General features: G+C 42.8%; 1 protein-coding gene across 5 annotated transcripts in view; it reads right to left on the minus strand.

Annotated features, from left to right (window-relative positions):
- Positions 1-26,771, minus strand: part of LOC125894594 (dedicator of cytokinesis protein 3-like) — a 307,437-nt gene that overhangs the window by 42,936 nt on the left and 237,730 nt on the right. For all 5 annotated transcript variants that reach the window (XM_049586145.1, XM_049586135.1, XM_049586126.1 and 2 more), the window contains exons 10-22: positions 18,670-18,751; positions 17,649-17,709; positions 15,670-15,817; positions 11,455-11,543; positions 9,879-10,004; positions 7,500-7,624; positions 5,585-5,747; positions 5,091-5,197; positions 4,390-4,561; positions 3,272-3,369; positions 2,555-2,638; positions 2,128-2,228; positions 1,481-1,562 (exon numbers count right to left, since the gene is read on the minus strand). In XM_049586145.1, the coding sequence (XP_049442102.1) occupies positions 1,481-1,562; positions 2,128-2,228; positions 2,555-2,638; positions 3,272-3,369; positions 4,390-4,561; positions 5,091-5,197; positions 5,585-5,747; positions 7,500-7,624; positions 9,879-10,004; positions 11,455-11,543; positions 15,670-15,817; positions 17,649-17,709; positions 18,670-18,751 (1,438 nt within the window). The remainder of the gene's footprint in view (positions 1-1,480; positions 1,563-2,127; positions 2,229-2,554; positions 2,639-3,271; positions 3,370-4,389; positions 4,562-5,090; positions 5,198-5,584; positions 5,748-7,499; positions 7,625-9,878; positions 10,005-11,454; positions 11,544-15,669; positions 15,818-17,648; positions 17,710-18,669; positions 18,752-26,771) is intronic.

The raw sequence follows: 26,771 nt of genomic DNA on the forward strand, positions 1-26,771 counted from the left end.
AGTTTTAAAAGTATAACTATACTTTAATGTGCAGACGTTTACTTGAGTAATTTATCTCCTCATACTGAGTTCATAAGTAGTTTTCCTGCAGTCTGTGGATATATAAGGTAAAGTGAAATGCAGGGGAAGGTATTAAACATTGGGACACTAATTAATGGACACAGTATAAACTATGATTTAATGTGGAACCATTTCGCGCTTCCTAATTTTCATATATATATATATATATATATATATATATATATATATATATATAATGTTACAATGTCGGATATTCATATTAAAAGTTGCCAAAGTTTTAAATAATGAGGTAAATGTAAGTAAAATTAATCCTTGTGAGCAAAAACTTCAGGCTTCAGTTGGTTCTGAATTCTCTGTTTGCAATGTTTTTTCTGCTTTGGCTACAGCCTGACATCAGCTCATTACTGATTTATTTTTATGGTCATCAGCTCTCAGCACGCTGCTGTAAGTGTTTATATTACATACACTGCTACATGTAGCTACATGCTAACACCAGGGAAACGTAATACTGGTCATGGATGTTGTTAACTTCTCCTAGTTTTGGAACATATTCCTGCTATAAGATTTCCAGTTGTGTTTGAGGGTGATTTTTAATGGCCAAAGTGTTGCTATTCTTCGATACAGTCGTTCTGCGGCTGCAATGATGGTGTAGAAATGCCGAGATATGGAGGACCCAGAAATGCTGACCAATCAGAGCAAACTGGACATTTTCGAGAGGGGGCTGTAAGGCCCAAATTCCACCGTCTCCGCTCCGGAACGGCAGCGGAGCCAATACGTTTCAATTCTAGTCAATGTGTGTGCTTCCACCGGCCGCGGCTGTGCTGCGCTCCGGCTCCGTCACAGCTGCGGCGCTCCGGAGCCCTCTGCAACAGATACGCAGGACTTCTATTTTTGCCGGATGCTGGAGCACAATGCAGCGATTCAGCACAGAGCAGATCGTGCGGGGCAGGAAATCGTGCACAGAAACAAAATAAAACCGGTTAATTTTCAAAATAAAATACAGTGTTCACGGCGGATCATATTTCCCTGCACTACACCTTGAAAACGTCATAATGGGCGGAGGCAGGCCTGAAGTCAACAGGTCAGAGGTTTCCAGACGTCATTTCACCCCGTTGACACCATGGACGAGGAGATGGTAATCATGGAGGTGCACCCAGATGTCTTCCTACTACTCCTCTGGTTTTGTGGTTCTGTTTATGGAAACTACATCTTGTTATATTGTGCGATTATGCATGAATTCGTGAGATCTAGTGGGTCCTCATGACTCCCGCTTTTCGGCGGAGCTGCACCGCTCCACACCACAAACGCAGCCAGTGGGTATTGACGGATGGCGGAGCACACAGCGAATGACCAACACAGCTGTTCCGCAACAGACTCACATCCAGTGGAATTCTGGCGTAAGGCCCAGACACACCACACAGACATCAAAGAACTAACAGCTTCAGTCAGTGGCTCTTACCCTCATTGCTTCCTGTATGTGGTCCTGTCTGACCACCTCAGCAGAGCGGTCCATGTACCACTTCAGACAGCGGATCAGCTCCCTGAAACACAACGAACATTTAACTGTGTTAAAAAATTGTGACATGAGACACTTGAGCATTATGTTGTATGGCCAAGACTTAAAAACAAAGTGAGCGGGAGCTTAAACAACACAGCCAAGACCTGTGATATTGTGACCAGCTCTGTTCTGACTGCACTGACAAGAGCATAACTTAAGCAATGGACACTCACTAGTGTGGCTTTTCTTGGACTCACACTGAAGTGGTCATTAATTCACAAATACTACAAACCAGAAATAACAACAAAAGCCCTCCATTTCTCTATTATAGACGGAGACAGTTGGTAAAATGCAAACCACATTAACAAAAGTTTACTTGAGAGAATGATAAACAACTTCAACATCAGGGCTGTAGGCAGATTTAGAAAATTAAATTTAAGGAGAGCGCATGACATTTCAGAGGAATGGTATCCTGCAGTGTATTCGACAAAAACACAAACAGACATTCAGACACACACATACCTGCATATCTTTAAAGAGAGTGTATTAGAGGTTAGTTTGCCAGTGCATTGACCACTGGATCGCACAATAGATAGTACAACACTTACTTGTAAGCCAGTGCGCCAGCAAAGTGCTTCTGGATATACGTGTCCATCACCGGCCTGAAGTGGTAATATTTACTGTCCCTGAGGAGGTTTATAATGAACACCTGGCACACAGAGAGGGAGATGTTAAAATAATGATAAACAAATGGGAAACATGAAGCCTTATATGTATGTGTCTGGAGAGAAACTGTGTTCCAATATGTTGTAAATAACCAATCAGTCAGTCAGACTCTGTGTGTAGTGTGCTTTACAGATAACAGACATGAAAATGGACTGAAGCTGACAGTGTCTGTTATTGGACTGACTTCAAGAGGATCTCCGCTTCTAGTTGGCTCTTGGGAGACTTGTTTAACTCAGGCTCACTCACAAACTACAGAACTGCGAGATCTTAACTTTGTCTTGAGTTATGTTTTCTTGCACACAAACTTACCAATGATTGGAACACCAGTGGTCCATATTTGTCGGTGTTGTCGTCCAAGATGGAGAACAATGTGTCCAGAATGTCTTGGAGAAACTGTCACACATACAGACAGACAGAGTTGCATTTGCTCTGGAAACATTAGGTACTTTTGCTGTGATCAGGTTTGACTGATAAAGGTCAATTCATGTAAAAGCAGATATGAGGGATTTAACCTGAGACCTGTTGGCTGTAGACATGTTGATCTTAGACACGCTGATTATTTAGTTTTACTGACTTTGTCTTCATAATTCAATAATTTTGCACATCCTGCACAAGGAGGTAGCTCTAGTGGAGAGAAACGAGGGACTAAATATGTCTATACATTTTGTCTCACATTGGGAATTTTTCTAATGAATAGAACAATATTGTGCAAAGCTTCTGTGTAAAGTCTTTGATCGGATGATGGATTGGAAAAACACACAGGAAAAACAGACTTGGTGTGCAAAGGTCTTGAGTCTGTCTAGGAAAATGTTTTCAGTGTGTGAGATGTGCTTACACTGCAGTTACTCAGTTTCAGCTCCTGACTGTTTGTTCACTGTGTCTATCATGTTAATATTTTCTACCCATAGAAATGAGCCATTAAAGTATTCAGGTTAAGAAAACTTCCTCAGTATGAATCCATTACTCCAACATGTGGCTATTTTTGTTACAGACTTTGATACAGATTTTTGTCAGGCTAAATCTCACCTTGACTATCTCTTCTCCACTGACGTGTCGTAGCCGGCCAAGAATGTCCATGACCCGGTCTGGGTGGGCCTTCCACTTCAGCAGGGCCAGGAGATCCACTGGAAGACAACAAGAATGTCAAATACCAAAAAAACGAACACTAATTGTGGTGGCAGTTGTACTGTGCTCCAAGTTCCTCGGCCACCTAGTCTGCAAGGTATCTCAGTTTTGACTCCAGCTACTGTTAAGCTCAACACTTGTGTGAAGACTCAGCGTGCTCATAGGAGGCAGGAAAAAATCTGAATGAGTTTATCTGAGTAAAAATGTACATGTCCAACATGATGTTCCAATTCACTGTTGTCTGTTCTCATCACATACGTTGTAACACAAGCTAAACCTACGCAGAGTTCACAGTATCTTCCACACACCATGTTCCAAAGATGCTGTTTAAACCATGCTAAACTGCAGTATAAACTTAAATTATATCGGCACTTGTATAACATGTCATGCCAACATTTAAACATTTGAATCAAATACATATGTGTGTAAATGGTTCTGACACTAGTAGGGTGAATAGGAAAGCTTTATTTGCTTCTTAAATATAGAATCATAAAATGTGTGGGGTTTCCTTGTTGCAGCCTCACCACAATTCCCCTGAATGATAAAGACTAGGATACCACTGTGTCACTAAGTTGCACGTTTAAATATACACTGTGCAGTGTTTTTCTAAATCCTTGTCAGTCATCTCGTATGAGCAACTCTCAGTGTGTGGCGGTGCACTTTTCTGCAGAGACTCTGCCCTCTGTCTGCTTTTTTTCTTATTTTCTTTTTCTTTTTGGTGTTTGGGATGTTTAAGGGCACGTATCCCCACATCACTCACATGATGTCAGGGCTTTATACAAGTTAGTGACCAGGTGCCAAGCTGTAAGCAGCAGCCATCCAAGAGACACAGTGCTGCCAAACAAAAGGCATTGACTTTTACTTACATTTTTGCTAGCAAGTATGTTTCTAACAGCAAATGACAACCCTGCATAGTATACATTTACGCATACGTTTACATTATCACACAGACAACACACACTCAAACTCTGGCTGTCCCTGGGAAGTAGACTTATAAAAATGTTGGACCAGCTGCGTACCATTCTGAGTGAGCTTTGTGGAGGAGAGTTGTGTGGAGATCCAGAACGTCTCCTTGGCACTGCGCTGGAAGATGAGGCTGGAGGGGATGCTGGGGCAGCTGTTGAAGTCTTCTTTACAGCAGGGCAGGCCCAGGTACAGGGCGTGGTTACTGAAGGTGGTGTTCTCATCACACTGAAGCCAAAAGGAAGAGGAGGACAGAGACGAACATTTTACCATCAAAGACTTAAAAACAATCTCTCTCTCACTCTGTACCAACAGGAAACACCTGCAACCTCGCAAATCTCAAAAACTAAACAGAAGACAAACATCAGAAGGCTGTGTGTTGGACACAGTTGCCATGGTCTTATTATGGTGGTTTAACTGGTGGAAGTGAAATGTCGCTGACTTTGCTGATCAAAGAGAAGGCCAGTGTTCCCTTAAAGGATATGGGCAGATGTTACTTTGTGTAAACTTCATAGCTGTTCAAGAAAATTGTACGGTCATTTGGTTTGATAACACTAACACCACAGAATAAATATCCAGAAGAAGCATCCTTTCAAACATTGCTGAAAACCTTCACCCACTTCCCCACGACACTCTGCAAGGACAAAAGGGTGGTAGGTCACTTTGTGGTAAAGCTCTGTGATTAGTAACAAGAAAGCATTAAGGGGGCAAACAGGGAGGCAAACAGTGCAGCACTGACTCTGCAACTGTGTCTCACCTTGTAAACGTAGAGTTCATGGCTCTCGTCTGAAAGAGTGGTTCCATCCTCCCTCATTAGAGGAGTGAAGGAAAAACCAAACAGCTTCTTCTCTCCTTTGTCTTTTGCTGCAGAGTGAGTGGGAATGTGACAGGAGACAAAGACATACAGTTAGAGACTGAAAGATACAGGGACTTCAGAGTGCGGCAAAGTTTCTACTGGATTTGCTTTAATTGCTTGACTCTTTGCACAGATGTCTTTGGTCAGTAAGTTCTATTCCAGTGAAGATGAAACTTCACTTTATGAGAAACTTCACAATCATATGGAAAGAACCAATTTATTTCTTAATTAAGTCGTGAAAAGACGAGCAGAGTTGCATCCATCTCACACTGTTAATCTTCTTTTCACTGACATAATTGGGCCATGGGCCACGTCTTTGCATTAAGTCTATGTATAAAAAGTTATCATTAAACTCTACCATCACTGTGAATACTACAGTAGCAGTAGTTACTCACTGGAGCAGTGTCTGAACTCAAAGCGCAGGTGGGACCCTCTGAAGCGGTCAATGGGAATTGGCAGTTTAATCACCTCACTCCATCGAGGGCTGTTGTTGTGGTAGAGCACAAAGGAGCGGTGCTCCGGCATGTTGGGCTCACCTGAACCCAGGCTGATGCAGTCCTGCAGGAGGAGGCAGAGAGAGACATTACTTTGCATGTAAACTGAACTGCACCAGACATGCCAACAGGCCTGGTGTGGCTAATCGGGAGGACTGGGACAATACCCGGTGGGCCGGTCTGACGTTTGGGCCGCGAGGGCCGGTGCTCAGTTATTTTTTTTATTGGGCCGGTGTTCAGTTATTTCTTTTCTATGGGCCAGTGTTCAGTCATGGCACTTGGTATCACGTATGCTGCTACTGCTGTCCCTGGGCCGCCTCCACTGGCAGCTCATTTTTTTTTTTTTTTTTTTTTTTGGCTCGCTCACAACCCAAAGTGACGCCTTAGCCGCGCGCATTCGGTGCGACGCGATTGTTTTTTTGTCCGGCCCACAGCTTCACGGACCTGCTTCTCCCTCTACTATTGTGTCAGATCCCGGTTCCCCCTCGGGCTGTGTCTCTCCTACTGTTTCCCACGGAGCTCTGCCCCGTCTGAAAGGCGAAGGAAGTCCATATGTGGAAAGACGTCTCCTCCGAGATGTAGAATGTGTATTATAGAAGAAAACACACATTTCAGGGCCGCTGACTTGTATCATCAGAACAGACATGTCCTGTGATTTTCAGCCTCCTTTCATATTTAATAGAGGGGGGGATAATACCTGACAGTAATATTCTCAGCTGTCAGGATGTGCCTGCTGTAAAGGGTGAATATAATCATAGAAGGCTGAAAATCACAGGACATGTCTGTTCTGATTATACAAGTCAGCAGTGTAAAGCTCAAGCATGTGGGGGCCTCCTTTCGTATTTAATAGAGGGGGGGACTGTATCTAAAACTACAGCTTTCAAGATGACCCCCGCCACAGGCCTTTGCCACCTTGGTCTCGAAAAAACCCTGAGAGATAGTGTTATTAGAGAGTGCAACACTTTTTATTTATCTTTTTTTTTTCAATTTTATATTTAATATTTTTATTTATTCTTTTATTTAATTTTTAAGGTTTGGGTATCTGTGAACACTTATTTGAACAGAATATAGATTCTGATATTGTTGAAAAGGATGTTGTGTTGTAAAGAATAATGTTGGAGATGTGCACTCATGTTGAAATAAATCTACATTGTGAAGCAACCCTTACTTGCACTGAATTGGAAAATATTTTAGAAAAACACACTGAATTACAAGGCTTTAGAGAACAGTGCGCTATTGTAGACTTAACCTGTAAGGTTATAATAGGTCGTAATCTAAAGTGGGTCGATCTGAGGCAGGGAACCCCAGGGCTGCAAATGAGTCATCAACCACTCCAGCCCTGCCTGCCAACACACATAAACTGTCTCTGGCGGATGCACCTGTTTACCTTATCTTTCCCAGTGTAAGATCTTGTACTGTTTAGTGGGAGAAAATGTTGTCATTGCCACAACGTGAGAACAGCTGGGAACGTTTTTGGAAAGTATAGGAGAGGTTTCTTGGATCATGGTGGCACATGTGTTAGCTTAAATCAAATGAATAAAATATTTGACATCTTTTTACATTACTGGTATCATTCAACTTTTCAGTGACATTCATACTAATTAAACCTTTTCCAAATATTCTTACTTCTTCACCTTCTGACACATTTAAGCCAGAAATTCAGCGCAGCATCGGCTTTTCAACATTCAGAATTCCCACCAGAATTTCTTCAGAAATTGCCTTCACTTGTTATTATTATTAAACATACACATTACATTATACTGCTTCATATATACTGTACATGTAGTGAGGGTGTGTAGCAGCAAAGCTTCCCAACCTTTAGGATCTCTCCATCAGCGTACAGCACATAAACAGTGACTTCAATGTTCTTCTGAACGCTCTTCCCTCCTCTTTCAAAGTCCCCTCGCTCCAGGGTCAGGTACAGGTCGTTACGGATGTCACCTGAGGAGCAGGATGGAGACATTGCAAAATAATAAACAAACAAATATGTATTCATTTTTTAATCCAAATCGTAATAAGTCTGACAAACACCGTAAACCGTGTTAAACTGTGATGTTGGACTGTATAAAGTAAAACGTGACCTTATACCCAACGCAGAGCTGGATATTCTGGGTACGTAGTGTCCACAAACACAGATTGAGGCACACACAGCATCTCGACTCACACACACATTAAAGCTGAATACCTCTGACATACACAAGACTAATGACCTGTGTTAACGTGTGTGGATTCATTTATCATCTCAGCTTGTCCTTATAGAGGAGATGTCACCATTTAAAGATGGGAGTTAAATGCTCACTCCATCACTTCCTGAGGGGACGCTATATGTGTGTGTGTGTGTGTGTGTGTGTGTGTGTGTGTGTGTGCCATGCATTGTTAATGTATGTGAGAGAGGTGTAGATAACAATGCAGCCTGACTGTTTCATTCTGTCTGTTTTGGAGGGCAGTTTGAGGGTAAATGTAAATCTCTTTGGTTCTGAGGAGGATTTCTCTCTCTATGATTTAAAGTATTCACCATCAGCACTTAGACAGAAAATAAAGTAATGTATCTTTAAGAAACCATCTGATCTGTCAGCTTCATGCTGCTGTCACATTATCCTTTCATGCTAGAGGAGTAAATATATTTGACATGTTTGTGGTGAGGTGGTGTAGGGGTGGAGGCTGCATGCAGTGTTAATTTATTATTCAATATTTTTTTAAAAGGAGAGGGTGTTCGTTTGAGATTGCTGAGATTAGATTGCTATTGATGTGGTTATTCGATTACTTGTACACTCAATTTGTATGTCAGTATTTGCTGAATGTATTGAGTAATTGCAGCCCAACCTACACTTTTCTGTTTACCATTCAAAATGGGTAAAATCATATTTCCTTGAAGACCTGTGTGCAGTGTGTATCCCTTCGCTCAGCACCCCGTTGCCCTGCTGTCACTCTCTCTGATTATCATGACACTACTGCTGAGGGAGTATGAGCTCTGTGCAGTTGGTGGGAGTGACACAGTGATGGGCCAAACTGTTAGCATCACATGGCTAACATTACCTAACAATTATGAACGGGTCTAACAACAGGGTCGAGCTGTTGATGTCGATGTTAGTTTGTTACTGGGCAGATGTTGAGCTGACCAGGAAGAGAGCGGTTCTTCAGCGCTGTGTCTAACCTTTGTAATGGCAGCAACATAAAGTTTCCTATGTTAACTTTGAATCCATGCTTTAATAGGCTGATTGAAGCCTGGCTGTTCAGTAAATTAATTATAGATTGCACTTGTTTTATGTTGTGTTCCAATTTTGATTCCTATTCTTATTTCATATATATATGTATCTTTTGCGAGTGTACTCTTCAGTATTTGAGTACTGAAATATAAACATTACTAAAAATGCCCATCCCAAATGTGTGATCTTATTCCACAGACACCACAGCATCCACACACAAACACAGACGTGTCCGCCTTATTGGTGGCTGACATGTTTCAGAGTGTCTTCATCAGGTTACAGCCAAATAGAAACGTGGATGTTAACCTAACCAGGAAACTAAACCACAGTTCCAAAACAGGAAAAACATGTTTTCATTTTCAGACAAAACAAAAAAACCAATCTAACCTCTACATCTATTTCTTTTTTAATTTAAATTTATGCCTTCTTAAAAACCCATGTAGCCTATCAGCTTTACAATAATATTGCTTGTTTGTGAATTTGCTGGAACTCCATGGTCTTGTCCTTATTGTACATGTCTGTTCTGTTTTGTTACAATCAAAAAACTACAAATCTTCTCTCAGAGAGCGAGTGATTCTGGTTCGAAACAATATAATAATAACAACAATTTCACATATAATATTTTCACAGTGACACACAACAGTTTCTCGTGACACAGACAAATCTGAGGAAGTTTAAAGGTTGTTTGTAATATTTCAATTATGAGGGAGGAAACATTTACTGAAGCACATCTCTTTTCATTATCTCTTATTTGTTTAGTGGCTGTGAACAGCTGATAGCGTTGTGTCTGTCAAGGTTAATTTCATAAACCAAGACTAAATAAAGACTAAATGAATAATTCAGTGGACTGAAACCGTAAACTTGAAACATGTTTCACCACTCAGCCACTGAAACATCTGGAATCATTTTGCAAATTCCTCCTCTTGACTCTCATTCCACAAACAAATGAACTGAGGCGCACCCCTCTTCATTACACGTGGCTGTCTCACCTGGCATGATGACATCGGGGAAGCCCAGCTTGCGTGTCATGGCCACCCCCCTGCTGAAGATAAGAGGGTTCTCCCTGCGGACCTGCTCCATGTCGCCCCTCAGCAGCTGCAGAGAGATGATCAGACCTGCAGGGATGGACGGAGAAATTCACTCGCAGCTTAGTTAGTCAGGACATTTCTCCTGTATCACTGAACACTTGTGTGATTACTGTCATGACTACAGAGACTGGCTTTTCTTTGAGTGTGTTTAGGTTTATCTATTGCATCAGGAAGCTTTAAAGTGATGATAGCTTTGATGTTTTGAAACTTTGACCTGAGCTCTTTCTCAAACTGAAGGCACAATGAGTCGACCTTTGATTCTCTACCTGAACCTGACTGGGCCTGACCTGACCTGCTGGGTTCAGGCCGAGCTGGGCTGGAATTTTTTTTTTTAAATTCCCCCGGGCTTGAATCAGGTCAGGTTTGCGAAAGTTTCCTGTTTATTCTAATTTTCTTTAGGTAGACCTTGTAGTATGCGTAATGTCATGAGGAATGTTATGGGCTGTGTTGCCATCAACTGATCACAACCCTGGCTGCTCAATGAGAAGCAAAGTCATACAATCTCTATTTAATATATATGGCATATGGAGTTTTTGGGCTGTGCTGAACATTCAGTAGGAGAAGGTACATGTCGGAGATCGTATCATGAATATCTGTTACCACACTGAAAACACTGAAGTTGACCTTAGCTTGTAATAAATGAGAGTTTTTGCTGATATCCAATATATAGCAACTCATCTGGCCGATAACCTGATACCGATATATCCAAATCCATATCCGCACCTAATTTTAGTGATCATCAAGTCTCTTCTGTAGTGGAATTAATATCATATTATGCATGCAAACTCTCATTGTGATATTAAACACAATGCTTTTCAAAGTATGTAATATTCATTCATTATGCAGAATAAGATTGGGCCTGATGTTTAGGGCCTGATCACAGCTCTAACAGTGAGTCCCTGCGCTACAAAGCACAGCACATCTTTATTATTTGATAACCTGAACAATACGTGTTAATACATTTCTGTTCTGAAATAAGCTCACAGCCGCAGGTGAGAATAACCACATTTACAAAGTGCATGAGGCTGACAGTTCCCTGCAGTGACACCAATTAAGACAATTTTCTAGCTGATGTCAAGTGCTGACATGCATGTGTCAGTCAGAGTGCGTGCTGCTCTCCAGACTGCTGCTGGGAGGCATGCGTGTTTGTTTTGTGACTGACTTTATGACTTCGGTGTTTATGTGTCTAACTGCGTTTATTAGTGTTTGTAAAGCTGTCGATTAAGTGCTGTCTCACTTAATAATGCAGTAACACAAATACTGTTGCACTTCTTGCTCCTAAAATCAACAAGCCTCTGTGCCATGTGCTCTAACAGAGGTAACAAGGTGACTTTTTTGTTACTAGGAAAAAAATACACAGTTACAGATCTGCACAGACTTGGCAACGAGAGAGGCTGATAAAATCACACACACACACACACACACACACACACACACACACACACACACACACACACACACACCGTGTCTGTCTTACCGTAGTTGGTGCTAGGAGCTGTGTATTTAGTGCTGGACTTGCGGATGATGTTCTCGTGGATCTGGTACCATTCGTTCTCATTGTTACACCTGGAGAACAACAACAAATCTCAGCTCTTATTAAGCAGAAACATTTTGTGTCACTCATGTTTTTAACAGAAATAAAAATCAAGGAAAGGCACAATTAAGAACATGACTGTCTTAGAGTAGATCATCCTATTTGAAACACATGACATAAATAAGAGTATTAAAAGGTTGATTCATGCTCATGTGGAGGAGAATGCAACAAAGTGCATACAGTTTATATGATGTGTGTATGAGCCACAAGGCAACAGAGGGACAAGCTGGAATGTGAAGCAACATAGATGACACCACAGCTCCTCGGTCCTGAAGGAAGAAGAGCGGCTGTGTGTGACTGCAGTAGTTGATATGGTGTCACTGACATGTAAACAGTTTTCAGTCACATCAACATCACAGGCAGGAGGCCCGAGGTAGTCAGAGAGGATGTGTAACCACACAAGGAGCCTGAACCATCCTCAGGAGTTCAGCTAAGGTCGCTGTGAGGCAGCAAACACACACACATGCACGCACGCACGCACGCACGCACGCACGCACGCAGGCACGCACACACACACACACAGTCACAGTTACATCATGTTTTGACTGTGAGCACTGTAAGGCTCCTGCAGGCAAGTCTTCAGGAAAGAAGGAAGTTTCAGCCAAGGGGGATTCCTAGTGTGTGTGTGTGTGTGTGTGTGTGTGTGTGTGTGTGTGTGTGTGTGTGAGATTGAGAGAGGAATGTGCTGACGGCATTATAAGACTGCAGAGAGACAGCACAGTGAAGTGGCTGTCTGTAGCTCATGGGGACTCTTTCCCTCCTCCCTCTCCTTTACATAATACAATGTCAGAGTGAGAACACAATAATACGAGGGTGAAGTGTTACACGAGGTGAAGAATAAAACCATAAAAGGAAGAGAGAAAGGAAAAGGTCAGTGGTATGTAAGGATATGAGGGCTGTACCACAAAGACAGTTCAACGGAGCCAGGCTCTCTTTATCTGAGCTGGGCCAACAAACCCTAAAGCCTCAGTCAGAGATAACACGTAACACAAAGGTGTTTATAAACTTGCTCTGTTAAGCCAGGCTTTCTTTGGCAGGTTCTGCGCATGTCCACATAAAACAAGTCACCGGCCGGGTCGCGGGGGCAGCAGGCTGAGCAAAGCATCCCAGACGTCCCTCTCTCCAGCAACACTTTCCAGCTCCTCCTGGGGGACCCCAAGGCGTTCCCAGGCCAGACGAGATATGTAATTCCTCCAGTGTGTTCTGGGTCTACCCCGGGGCCTCCTACCAGTGGGACGTGCCCGGGACACCTCCAGCGGGAGGTGCCCAGGAGGATCCTGATCAGATGCCCGAACCACCTCAACTGACCCCTTTCGACTCCAAGGAGCAGCGGCTCTACTCCAAGCTCCTCCCCCTATCTCTAAGGCTGAGCCCAGACACCCCACGGAAGAAACTCATTTCAGCTGCTTGTATCTGCGATCTCATTCTTTCGGTCACTACCCAGAGTTCATGACCACAGGTGAGGGTTGGGACGTAGATGGACCAGTAAATTGAAAGCTTTGCCTTCCGGCTCAGCTCCCTCTTCCCCACGACGGACCAGTGCAGCGCCCGCATCACTGCAGAAGCCGCACCGACCCGCCAATCCATCTCACGCTCCATTCTACCCTCACTCGTGAACAAGACCCCAAGATACTTGAACTCCCTCGCTTGAGGCAGTAACTCTCTCCCAACCCGGACAGGGCAATCCACCAGTTTCCGACAGAGAACCATGGCCTCAGACTTGGAGGTGCTGACTCTCATCCCAACTGCTTCACACTCGGCTGCAAAATGCCCCAGGTCATGCTGGAGGTCATGGCGTGATGGAGCCAACAGAACCACATCATCTGCAAAAAGCAGGGATGCAATTCTGAGGTCCCCAAACCGGAGCCTTTCCTCCCCCCGGCTGCGCCTCGAGTCAAGTCAAATGGTGTGTTATGCGAATCATTTAAAATAAACTGTATGCCGCCTCCTTCCACCTTTACAGATTAGCCTTTTACAAAGTATTACAGTTAAAAAACCCCACTATTAATTCATTTAATGCGAGGGAAGCATGCTGAAAGAAAATTACTTATTTGGTGTAAATGCTGAAAGCACTATAGTTAGTTTGAAAGGCTGGTTGGATAATTGATCAGTCGATCCTAATGAGAGCAGCAGCTGCTGTAGAGGCGAGTGAATCAAACTTTTAGACCCAGCACAATACAAGGTTAAGTTTCTCTTTCACTGCGCCTGATGTTCTGCTGCTCCGTCTGTTCCCAGAGTTGCCCTCCGCTTCAAGAATGTGGTGCAATGAACGATCCAGCTCCAAAAATAAAAATGAATAAGTGGCTGCAGATGCTGCTCTGTGGTGGGCCGCCACAAATGAATGAATGAATGTGTAGGACACCCCGAAGAAAGAAAACAAACATTCTGTGAGTCCACAAAATCAGTCCTCCATTTGCCAGACTTTATACCCTCTGACATCACAAGTTTGAGACTTACCCTCTCTATTTTCTGGCTTTGAGAGAGGGTAGATCGTGTTCACAAATATGGACTGAACCAGAGGTCATGGACATCACATCCAGATATTCTTAAATTAGGTGTTGTTCCCCTTTAAAAGACAGCCCCCGTCACAGGACGGAAAACTCCAACTTCAGACTCAACATACCTCGCTAAGCCACTCATCTCTCTTCATGGTACAGCTCGATGATGAAAAAAATATGAGACATCACCCTCTTTATTGACTCTCCTCACTGACCTTTAATCTTTTGGCCATCCTTCCTCTCTAACTCTTTATATCACATTCATTTTAACAAGCTTCACTCCGAACTACTTTTCCTCGCTGTTAGAGTTTGGGCGTAGCCTCTCCCTTTCCTTGTGTTTTCCTGTTTTCCCCTCCCTATTGTGTCATGTTTGTCTCAGTCTGTCTGTGTTGCCAGGCGTGGACTCTGGGTTCCCTCCTCCTGCCTGCCCATCTGATCTCCTGCAGCTGCTGGTTCTCCTCACCTGCACCTAATCTCCAATCAAGCCCTGCAGTGTATATAACCCTGGTTCAGACCTCCAGACTCCGCCAGATCGTTCAGTCTCCGTTGCGGTACAGACGTCTAGGTCTCCTTTCCTAAGACTATTTGGATCATTTGTATTTCTGGTGTTTTTTTTCCTGGACAACCAGTTTACCTGTTTTTTCTCTGTGCCTCAGATCTTCCACGCCAGCTCCACCACTATACAAGACTCAACCTGCCTCACTTCTGTCTTCAGCAGCCAATTTGGTTTCTCCTCCTTCAACTCCACCGCCTGCCCTGCTCCGCCGAACCCAACCTCCTCAGCCTGTCCACTCCAGCCAAGCCTTCAACCAACTTTCCTTTTTTTTCCAAAAATAAACTGTCTAAACTGTTCAGTCTTCTGGTAGTGTCTGCTTTTGGATCCTAATATTGAACTGCCTTAACACTCGCTGCCCTAAAATGTTCAGCTCGTGACAAAAGCTCTCCTTCTGAAAGGAAAATAGAGCCCTGTGTGTACGTGTGTCTCCTTTTCAGTGAAGATGTTTGTGAGATGAGGTTAAAAGGGTAATGACACCCATTTCATGAATTCCTTCCTGCTGTATCGTATTTCAGTTCGTACTTGTGAACTTGCAGTTCTCCTTTCTAAAGCTACGAACTAGAGATCTGACCCTTGTGTATATAAAATGAATGGAGTTATGATTTTATGAACCTGTTTCTCTGTGAGTTCTTGCTCCCAGAAAACATTTAACGTCTGGTTAGTGCCTGCTGGTAGTGCAACGGTATCAGATCTGTTTTGGTGTGGTGACTGTGGTGTGTGTCAGTTTAGTGTTGAATAACATCTGTTGCAATCAGAGGATCTTCAGCCTGAAAGTTAATTAGGCTAAAAGTAAAGTTTTTCAGAAGTCAGAAGGAAGCTGGTTATAAATAAACTTCAGTTCCTGTGTGGAAAACTACCAGGAGAAACTCTTATACTCTTAATGCCTATAAAATCATGACAATCATGTTAAGTAAAAAAATCAAGATAGACACAGAATTATAAACAATGTAATCATATAATAAATCATAATGTGTGTGTGTGTGTGTGTGTGTGTGTGTGTGTGTGTGTGTGTGTGTGTGTGTGTGTGTGTGCACGGCCACATACGTGTAGACTTTCAGGACAAAGTCTTTCTCCTCTTTGAGCTCTGAGATGGTCTGCAGCACGTCACTCATAGCCAGGACAGCACAGCCATATGGCCGACGGTACTGAACATGTGGAGGACCCTTCTTACTGTCATTCAACAGCATACGACCTGCAACAGGAAGTGTGTGTGGTGGTGTGTTATAAAGCGAGAAATATTCAATATAGACAAGAATCCACATTCATTCTGCAGTGTACAAACATTAACTTGTTTCTAAATTGGAATCTAACAGTCTAAAAAGCTGAAACCTTGGCCTTAATAACAGGTCGTACTTGATTTAGTCTCCTTTTATAAATGATGACTCATAGTCTAATGTAGAGGCAGTACTCAAAAATGACCTGTGAACTCAACTCTTCCCTCACAGTCTCAACAAAAACAAATTCAACTTAACAAAGTCAGGGCTGATTGTGTAACATTGTGTTGGTGTTGCAGATTTTTCTGTGTCCCACTGAATAGAGGGTTCCCACGCAGTTCTACCAACAAATTTTCAAAACTTTACCAGAATTTTTCTACAATATTTTATCACAATTCCATGACTTTATTTAAGCAGTTTAAAATGGGTGGGCCTATAGAGCAAGTCCTCCCCTGTCCAAGTAGATCCATGACCCAACACAGTGGCTGGATATCGCTTATCTGAATCACAATACCTGGTGATTCAACCAATAATGTATATTTTACTGAATCACCAGGTATCACTAGGATCAGTGTCTGTAAACAACCAGCCTGTTAAAGCCAACTGTTTGATCTACAGGCTGAGATTTAGTTGTTTCACTGTATGACTGTATTGCAGCAGCCTCCCACTCGAGCTAACATTAGCTATCCATCAGTAGTAACTGTCACTGGCATCATTTAGAGATTTACCACATTGACAGTAAATATGCATGTGTCTATGGGGCTGTACACATGCTGTTTTTGAACCCTGAAATCCATTTGTTTCAATGTAGAAGCACAGGAGGCGCGCTAACGTGAGAGTGACGCCGCCTCAACGCGTAAGTGTTCCAGTGCACCTATTTTCAGAGTGCAACAGCTGCTCCCTGAGATAAACGAAGGGTGTGTTTGTAGATCAAGCATGATGCTGATGAGACCCCTGTTTTTTTTTGAAGAAACAGAGTGTTCTGTTTCTACATGAATTAACAAACGGTTAAGTTAATCACGCGTTCACTCCGATTGGTGCTGCGCTGCACCGAGAGCGTTTACGGACGGTCCAGTTTGTGCCAGTGTAGTCTGGCACTCGGAGTATTTATCAGCGGACCCAGAGTTCAACTTTTGCATGTCATTTGAAAGGAACAACCAGTCACAGCCGATAGATATCTCTCTCTCTTCTCCTGTAAGTATCAGTCTGAGATAAATATGGAAACAAAGTTGGTCACAGACAATATTTTAGGCCTAATACACACTCAAAAAACAGCGTCTGCAGGAAGATCAGCTCTGCACTCAGGATTTCAGGTAAGCAGGCCATGATATGGTGCTAGTTATGGTCGCTTAGCAACAAAATGTTCCTCTGCGCTCTTGAAAGTTGGATCAGAGTCTCACAAGAGTAGCACCCAGTGGCTGACTTTGCATTTTCCAGGCAGTTAAAGACGCAGCATGTGTCCCAGCGTTAATGTGCCTTGGCTCTATCTCTATGCAACAGCTTTTAAGCATTTTCCTGTTTTTCCTCTGATGTGACAACATTTCTTTACCTTAAAGGGGGCGCGGCCTTGGTGATGACGCTATGTCGGCCTGGTTTATGCGAATCATGTGATACTAGTGACGTTTCAACAACAACGCAGCACTAGATGTTCAATAAGTAGGCTAATACAGAGGACTTTGTGTAACGACATTTTTATAAATGTGTTTTAAACAACAGCCAAAAAAATGTAAAATCAAAACTTTTCCGAAATTTCTGTTACTTCCAAACTATGTCCATGCCTGGAGGAATTTAAATTTTCTGCAGTCTGACCTGTTCTGATGACCTGGGAGATGATGTAGAGATCTCTCTTCATGTCTTTGTTGCTCAGGTCCTGCAGAGTCCAAGAGACAGAAACAACACAGAAACTAAAAATACAGGTTCAAATGCAGCACTGACGTTTTCTGGCTCTGTTAAATGATATTAATCACATCTCAGTAAGAAAGGAGAAGGCAGGGAAGGTGGAGATGATGTGCAGGAAATATCAAGGTTTATATTCAAACGCACGACTGGAGATGTCCCTGCAGCACTTTTTAAATATTTGCTCCAAGCACCAAAACAGACTAAAATGACAGCAGCATCCACTGTGATTTAAAAAAACAGGATAGAGACTGTCGTGTTTTACTTGCTTTTGTAATTTTTTTATTATTTTCTATTTGTTTTATGCCTTTATTAGATTCCATAGAGAGACGACAGGGAATGAAAGAGAGACTGACTGACTGAGGATGCTGCGGTTCATGGTCGCCATCTTCACCCCGAAACCACAGAGGCTTCAACTAGCTTTTTAATAAAGAGTGCCTTGTTTGTTGATGTCTCTTCACCTTGTTTCTTGTATTGTTATCGATGTGCTTAATCTTGTGAATCAGCCTTACACAAACCTGCAGCGTCTCCTGCATTTTAGATGCTGTATTCATTATTCATATATTCATTCAAATGCTACTGACTTGACTGAGCTTTATATCATTTCTGGAGCACTCATAAAGCAAACTAGACAAACCTTTATCCAAAAAGCTTCACGCTACCAAAGCAATGAAAGTGTGTTTGTCATGACTGGTTCCTGGTGGAGTTTTGCTGAGGTTCATGACTGTGACTGAAGCTATATCTTCCAGGCTGATTCTACAACAGAGCAATAGGGGGCAATGTATCCTCACTTTTATATTCCTCCTCCCAGTTCTTCAGATGTATTCTTCTGTAACTACACCAACCAGCTGCATTTTAAGCACATCTTTAACATTTTATGTGTGTGTGTGTGTGTGTGTGTGTGTGTGTGTGTGTGTGTGTGTGTGTGTGTTACCGTGAAGAGGGCACACAGCCTGTCCACCTTCTCTGGATTCTTTGGTCCGCCATTCTTGTTCAGTCTGACCATGAACTTCTCGCTGAAAAACACAAGTACAACAACGACCGTCTTTAAGTTAAGAACAAGGTTTAGTGTCCGTGAGTGAGATTCTGATCCCTGAATTTACTTATGACCTGGGGGAAACTTACAGAGGAACAGTGGAAGGTGTTAAGGTCTCTGTTAGTGCCTGGGCACACTCACTGCTCTGGAGATCAAGCTTGTGATAAAATCTTTATCTTATGTCCCAAAATTCTGATTATCACATAGCTCTCAGGTTGTCAATTTCAGAATGTCATGAATGTGGAGGGAGGTATAAGTATAAAGAAATTTCCAACATCAAATATGATTATATCAGTCTTAGGAATCGCTGTGACCTCATCTGCATGTACCGCTCAGCCCGACTCCAAGGTGAGGAAACCACGAGCAATTTACCCCTGGTGCCCTGCCTGAATCTCCTCTGGGGATTTCTGAAAGAGATAAAATTCTCTCTGATTTCTCCTCATGCCTACTTCTCTTCTCCCCCCGGAGCACCGGCAGTGAGGAAACTCTAAAGCAGCGTGTCTCAGCCTTTTTCGCTTCAGGGAACAGCAAAATATCGTCTGCTGGTGTCAGCGACTCCGTTCTTTAACCCATATTTATCCAGGGGGAATATGACTAAGCTGACATGCTTTTATTCAATAATGGTGGACTTGACATTAATACAGTTAAGCCTCAGACACATTAAAAGATTTCTCCAATCATAAGTGACTCTGTAAAGAGTGAGCGGCACAGCCTGATACACTGACATTTGCTGATTTTCTCTTTGTTTGATGAGAACTAAACACCACCTGGCTGCATCTGGCAACAGAATATATGAACACACTGTTTAGGTTCCACCAGTACATGAGATTTTATTTATGATATTTATACCACGTTATTTATCAATTATCACATGATTTCAGACAGAATTGCCTACTGCTGCCCACCAAGTAATTTGATTGGACAAGAGTATGAGTGCTGATATAGGGCACATTTAATCTCAAACCTTTTTTCACCATTTTGCTACGGTTTCCGGGTTGAACGATATGTTTTGTGTGAAACCGGCACTCAGGTACTGTCGTGCTTTCGGCTTATGAAGTACGCTAGGCTAATCCGTGTGGATGTGCGTGGGTGGATAGCACTTCACAGGACAAGGAATCTTCTGTTTCTGTACTTTGCTTAACTCCGGCGGGTGAGTACTGAACACACAGCCATTTACATCGGCGAAGCCTTACAGCATGTTTTCTCTCATTTAGTGGGTGTGTCAGAGGTGTTACCCGATGTTATTTTAATAAACATTTTGCTTTGTTTTGTCCAGGCTGAACACAGCCATAGACTGAATCACAATAACTTCTGGTTAGAGAACCCCCGCATCACATATATCAAATGAAATGGTGCTGAGCAAACTCTACCTCAAACAGTTTTTAGCCACCCAAAATAAAGTTCCTCCTGTGTTCAAAAATCAGTTTGAGCGTACGCTATAATTAAATATTTTCCTCACCTTACCTTGTTGTCAGACAGCCTTTTTGCGACAGGTAACTGAAGATGTAGACTGAAGATGCTAGCAAAGCAACACAGTACATGAAATAAGTGCAGCGGAAATGTCAGATAGGTCGGACCACCGTGTTTAACTATATATATTGACAACAGTTTGAGGACTTCTGAACTGTTGATTACATTAAATGTTTATGAGCCTTCACTGACAGTCGTCGTGACAAACTTTGCACCACAAAGATGAAAATATTTCCACAAGTAACATTTGAATTATGAATGTTCCTCAGAAGAGAACGAATGGAAGGAAAGAAGCCTGAGTACTTCTCGCAAACCTCCAGGTGTGCTCATGTGACATCAGCCGACGTCGCAACACACTGTCTGAGCTGTTAACTCAGTGGGATCATACATGCTACCAAAACGACTGTCAACAGACTCTTATTTCACTGGTTGCACTATAAATGGAAACATACAGATAAATGCGAGCTGATACAGAGTAGCTGGCCTGCGGTGATGTTCAGACCTACACAGAGTAGAGAGCTAGAGTTCAGGAATGTTTTTCTTTTGCTTGGCAACAGTCCAGTCTCGGTTGTGGAAATTAAGCATAGCGTCAGTTCAGGTAGGACACGATGTCAAGCTCAGCTCACTTCCCAGCTACATCAGCTGATTTAAAACAGCCCAATCAACTGATGGATCAGCTGATTGATGAAGGGAGTCAGCTGATAGATCACATGATTCCTTTCTATGCAACCAATTGGTGAATCTCATTCAGGGCGCCCTATTTAAACTGCTCTGGCCTGCCTACTGTTGCTGCTTCCTCTGCAAGCTGCTTTGTAACCTGCCTCCACCCCAGCTCCTCCTTTTCATGCTGTGTCTGACTTATCAGTGTAATCTCTGTTTGTCACTGATGCTGCTCTGTTCTGTTCCCAAGGGGTCTGTGCTGCTGCACTCCCTGCCTTATACTTTCATGTAGGCGCATGGAAGGGCAGGAAGGTGTGCTCTCTCTGCCTCAGGCTTTCCTTGTTGGTGTGTGGAAGGGCAGAGAGTTGTGCTCTCCACTTTAGGCTTTCTGCATAGGTCTGAGGACAGAACAGAGCCATACCCACAAATATAATACCGCAAATGGAAATAAAGTTTTCTTTGACTACGGTGGTCCTGACTAAACTATTTGCGTTTGAGTCACACAAATGATTCCTTAATATCTTTTATCATAATCTGCTGCTTCTTACAGTTAATTAATTAATCGTGCCTGTAGAACTGTTGTATGACAGCATTACCGTCGTGTTGTTGTACTGAATATCAGCACGACTGTGATTATTTTCTGCACTCAGCCTGTGGCCTCAAGTCTATGGTTGAAGTTGAACTTAGACTTCATTTACATTGCAGGTGTTTACAGTTTGTGCTGCAATTTGGACAAAGTTTCTGCTCCACTTGACAGACATACGGCACAGTATCATGGGAGAACTAGCCTCAATAAAATCCATCATGTTGGAAATAATCGTGGATCACTTGGATGGTATAAGAGGTCTGGCTCTTTACATTACAAAGTGATTATTTATAATACTTCATGATTTTGCTGTGAAACTGCTGTAACAGGTAGTGAATGCTGTGTAGGATGAATTTAGACTAATTAATGTCCGTTGCTGCTCGCATAAACTTTAAGTCAACAGTGCTGCCGTGGAGTTCAAATCATTTAATACATCTCACTACCTGAACATACAGAATTTCCAGTTTACTTGAGTTTATTATGATCATCATTTGTGTGGGATTGACTTACACATGTGTTCCCTTAAACTGTATCTCATTATAGGAAAACAGTTCTTAATAATGTCTTTATTATTCAGTATCTACTCCCACACAATAAAAAAACATCTCTCGGGTTATTGCTAATGTTTGCACAATTCCCTGCAAACAACAGCGGCGAGGGCCGACAAATCCCCACAACACACACTATGTCCGACTCTTTAAACTAAACAATTTATTCTAATCCCCCAGAGATACCGCGGCCCAAACAAACAAATACAACAAAAGAGAATAAATATGTATTTCTCCCCATACAGTAGGAGAGTGTGTAAGTGTGTGTATGTGGAAGACATGGGGGGAGGCGGTGCGAAGAAAGATTGAGTTAGTGGTTTTTACATTCAATCGTGGCTCCTGTTAGAGAGAGACAGTTTGTGGTCGAAGTGAGCACACACACACACACACACACACACACACACACACACACACAAGATATATGCACTATCCAAAGTCATTTGTAACCTTCCCTCAGGTGGCAGCAGGCACACACACTCACTGTTCACCTACACACACATACACACATGCAGACACAGGAATGAATCACACACACACACAACCAGAGATGAATTATTCACACAATTTTACGTCGACATCAGTATGAAGGAGGAAAAATAAACAATGTGGATGTATTCAGAAAATGTTCTGTTTGACACAAATGTGTTCAAACACACACAGATTCTGGCGTTAACGCATGGATACACACATACACATGCAAACACACACTAATGTATACTGCAGATGGATGTATGCTTGGATGCACTCAATCACATGCATATACGACACACACGCACACGCACACACACACACACACACACACACACACACACACACACACGTACAAACACACAATCTGTGGAGATGTATATAAAGCAATCATTTCCACCACCATACATCCTCTAAATGTACCACATCTGACTGCAGTTGAGCCTCAGCTCACACACATACACACACATACACACAGTCAGACTGGACGTTTTATTTATCCAGAGAAATTTGTCCAAACACAAATGTTATTAAAATTCACACATGGGAGCCGCCCACACGACCACCTCCTTCCACTATCAGCCACACAGCAGATCCAATGCATGGAGCTTGGACTTTTGATCAGTGTCACCTGACAGGAATGACATGTTTTTGACAGTAAAAAGTGTCGCGCAACACTTTTAATTTATGGCGCGCACCAGGAGAATTTCTTTATGCTGCAGACACTGTCACATTTTGTCATGTAGTGTGATTTGTAGTATTACTGTTGTCGCCATAGAGAAGTAGTTTTAAATCCACACTGGCTCTGACCCGCATTCAACGTCTCTGTCCATAGAGGCAGCCATCTGCACGGAGCTGAGAGGACAGAGACCGGCCAAACGGCCTTCACCAGGCTGACTGACAACAGACATTTGTACACACAGTGGTGGAAAAAAGTTTTTGGACACCCTTAAAATTTTACACAATCTCAAATATTATTATGAAATATTTGTGGAAAAATCTTTTTTGTGTTTCATAAGGTGTGGTTGCATTAGACAGATACAAACAAATACAAATTATATTTTTTTGTTTATTGTTTACAAGAAAAACTAACAAAACTAAATTCTTGACAGTTTCAATATGTCAGTTCTCAACATTGTCGGTATCAAAGTCAACAAATAACAGAGAATGTGTTCAAAACTGAACAAAAAATAAATAAACCATCACATCATCAAATTAATATTTAGTAGTCCTGCCACTGGCACGTAGTAGAGCTCTAATCCTGGCTGGCATGTTCCCCACGAGCCTTTCACACTGTTGAGGGGTAATCTTGTCCCATTCTTCTTGAATTACTGCTTTTAATTCTTCTAAATTCTTTGGTTTATGCTTTGAAACAGACCTTTTGATCATCCACCACAGATTTTCAATGGGGCTCATGTCCAGGGATTGAGCTGGCCACTCTAAGACCTGGATACTGTGCTCCTGCAGCCAAGTTCTACTGGCCTTGGATGTGTGGCAAGGGGCATTATCTTGTTGAAACATCCAGTTTTTACCTCGACGGAACAGTGCACGCCAGAAGGGAGCATGTGGGTTTGGAGAATGGTGCAATACTTGGTAGAGTTCAATGTGCCATCACAGACAGTGAGATGACCAACACCAGCAGCACTCATGCATCCCCAAACCATGATACTGCCTCCACCATGCTTGACAGTAGGTACTGTACATGCTGGAGATAATGCTTCGCCTGGCCTTCTGCATACCCTCACATTAGTAGGAGGAAGATAAAGCTGGAAACTGGACTCATCTGACCACAAAATCTTCTTCCAATTCCTGGCTGTCCAGTTCTTGTGTGCCTGGGCCCAACGACGCCGGGCTAACCTCTGTCTCTCATTGATCAGGGGCTTCTTGATAGCCTTGTCGGACCTTAAGCCATGATCTAAAAGTCGGCCACGTACAGTGCGGGTGGAACACTGGACACCAGTTTGGTTTGACCACTGCTGCTGAAGCTCCTGTGATGTCATTCAGCGGTTTTGCCTGCACATGCGGATCAGGATGCGGTCATTTCTTGCTGAAGAAACCCTTGGACGCCCAGATCTTGGTTTGTCTTCCAAGCTGTTGGTTCGTGTGTATTTCTGCAGAGTGTATCCAACTGCTGAAAGACTGCATCTACACTTCCTGGCTATCTGGCGGCAGCTGTACCCTTCCTGGCTGAGAATCTTTATCTTCAGGCGTGTTTCCTGCGTTAGGTTCCTTGTTTTAGCCATTTTTGTGTCTGAAGAACTTTCAAATGTGCTGGCTTTATGTAGACACGAAGCTTGACAACAAAAATTGTGTCTTTTAATAAAAAGAACGACCTTCATCACTGGTACCAAAATGAGCCAATACTCAAAATTTCTTATGTATTTTTATGGAACCAATCAATTTTAAGTTTTTAATGGCTTTTTTAGGATTTATTTAGTATTTTGGCTGTGACTGTACTAAAAGAAATTGCACTTGAAGACCTAAGAGTGATTCTTAATGCAATATTTCACAAATGCATGGGGTGTCCGAAAACTTTTTTCCACCACTGTAGTTACTGTACATAGTTTTCATGTCAGCGCCACAGGAGGAAATTACCATGGGGACCACTGAAACATTTCGCTGAAGCATGAATTAAAAATGTTGAACAACACTCTTAAAAGTGTTGAGCACCCAACCATAAATCAGCCTTGATTACTCTCTCCGCCCAGATTCTCCACCTGACTGTGGGATTTAAACCACCAACCCTGATGTTATCCATTACACATGCTCTCCAACCTGCTCTGTCTATTAAACTGCCCCTAATCTGGACTGGACTATAAACCAAGCAGCAACCTCTGGGCTGAATAATGAAGACAATGCCAAAGTGCCAAACACTGCAGTTCCTCTCATGGCCACTTGAGGCTGGCTCCAAGGGCGAGTCAATCCCCATAGACCCCCCATGTTAAAATGTCCAACTTTACAGCGGATATTAACATGTTTACAGCCTGGTGCAATAAACAGTTTTGGTCTCTGTAGCTCATTTACCCTCCATGACAACTGAGAGCTTAGATTCTCTGCCCGACCCGACCCGACCCGTGGGCCCCCTTTGATGGCGCCACTGGCCGTACACATGAGTTGTCGATGGTGACAACCTGTGTGTCAGCTTCGTCGAATGTACCAAGTGCAGCATGATGCTGGGATATGACAGCAAAAAGGCGGGGACGTCAATGCTTCAGAGACACATGACGAAGGCTTGCCATAGAAAGAAAGACGAGAGTCTGCCTTCAATGTCCACGTTCGTATCCTTAAAAAAAAATGTCTGGTTTAAACCGGGCTTGGGCTCATAATTACAGTTAAAGGGCCGGGCCGGGCTCGGACAGAACATGCACGCGCTCGGGTGGGGTCGGGCTGGATTTTTTGGGCCTGATCTAAGCTCTACTCTCTCCTTCACAGCTTCACCCTCTCATCCACATAAGGTTACTGGCATCAAAAAAACAAGATGGTAACGGCTGAAATAGTGAAATCGAGGCATCAAAATGGCAGTCCACAAACCAGTGGGTGATGTTATGGAAGCTGCATCTTTGTTTTATACAGTCTGTGCTTTGAACTCACATTTGTATTTAGTACTTCTACTGTTCCCTTCACTTGTTGTTCATGTAGGAGTGATATTTCAAGACCCACCGATATTCCTTGAACAACTCCAAAAGTCTCAGACAATGTGTAGAGGGGCAAAATCTCCAGCCACCAAAGGGTGTGGACATTTTTGTGGACTGGCCAACCAACCAAGTATTATTAAGTACTGTAAAATCATGTAAGAAGAAAAAAGGAAAGCTAAAGAGAGGAACATTATGGTGAGAGGAAGGTGAACAGAGTCCTGTGAGTCACACACCTTGTAGAGATGAGATTTTAAGGTCCGTTACAGAACACAGAGAGAGGCCGTGCTGTTTTTCACTGGTAAAAGATTAGAGATGTGTGCAGTGCCTGACCAAAGACTTACAGCCAAATTCAAACAAGCAACAGGAAAACCTTAACTCAGACAGATTGTAGAAATGTCAAAAATGAATCTAAGAGTCACATGAAATTTTAAAAAAAAAGATATTCTAATAGAAATGGTTTGTTAAAAGTATTGCTCTTCCTGCACAAACAAAAACAACAAACACAAGGCTTCCTCAGACTATTGTTGGCTGGTCCCTGAAATATGGAGGAGTCTCCAGTGTGCCTGCAGCGACAGAGAGGAGAGATGAGAGGAGAAATCTGTTGAAGGTTTTAGCTTCCTGTGGGAAGTCCCC

Source organism: Epinephelus fuscoguttatus, linkage group LG1 (assembly GCF_011397635.1).
Source record: "Epinephelus fuscoguttatus linkage group LG1, E.fuscoguttatus.final_Chr_v1".
Taxonomy (NCBI): Eukaryota; Metazoa; Chordata; class Actinopteri; order Perciformes; family Serranidae; genus Epinephelus; species Epinephelus fuscoguttatus.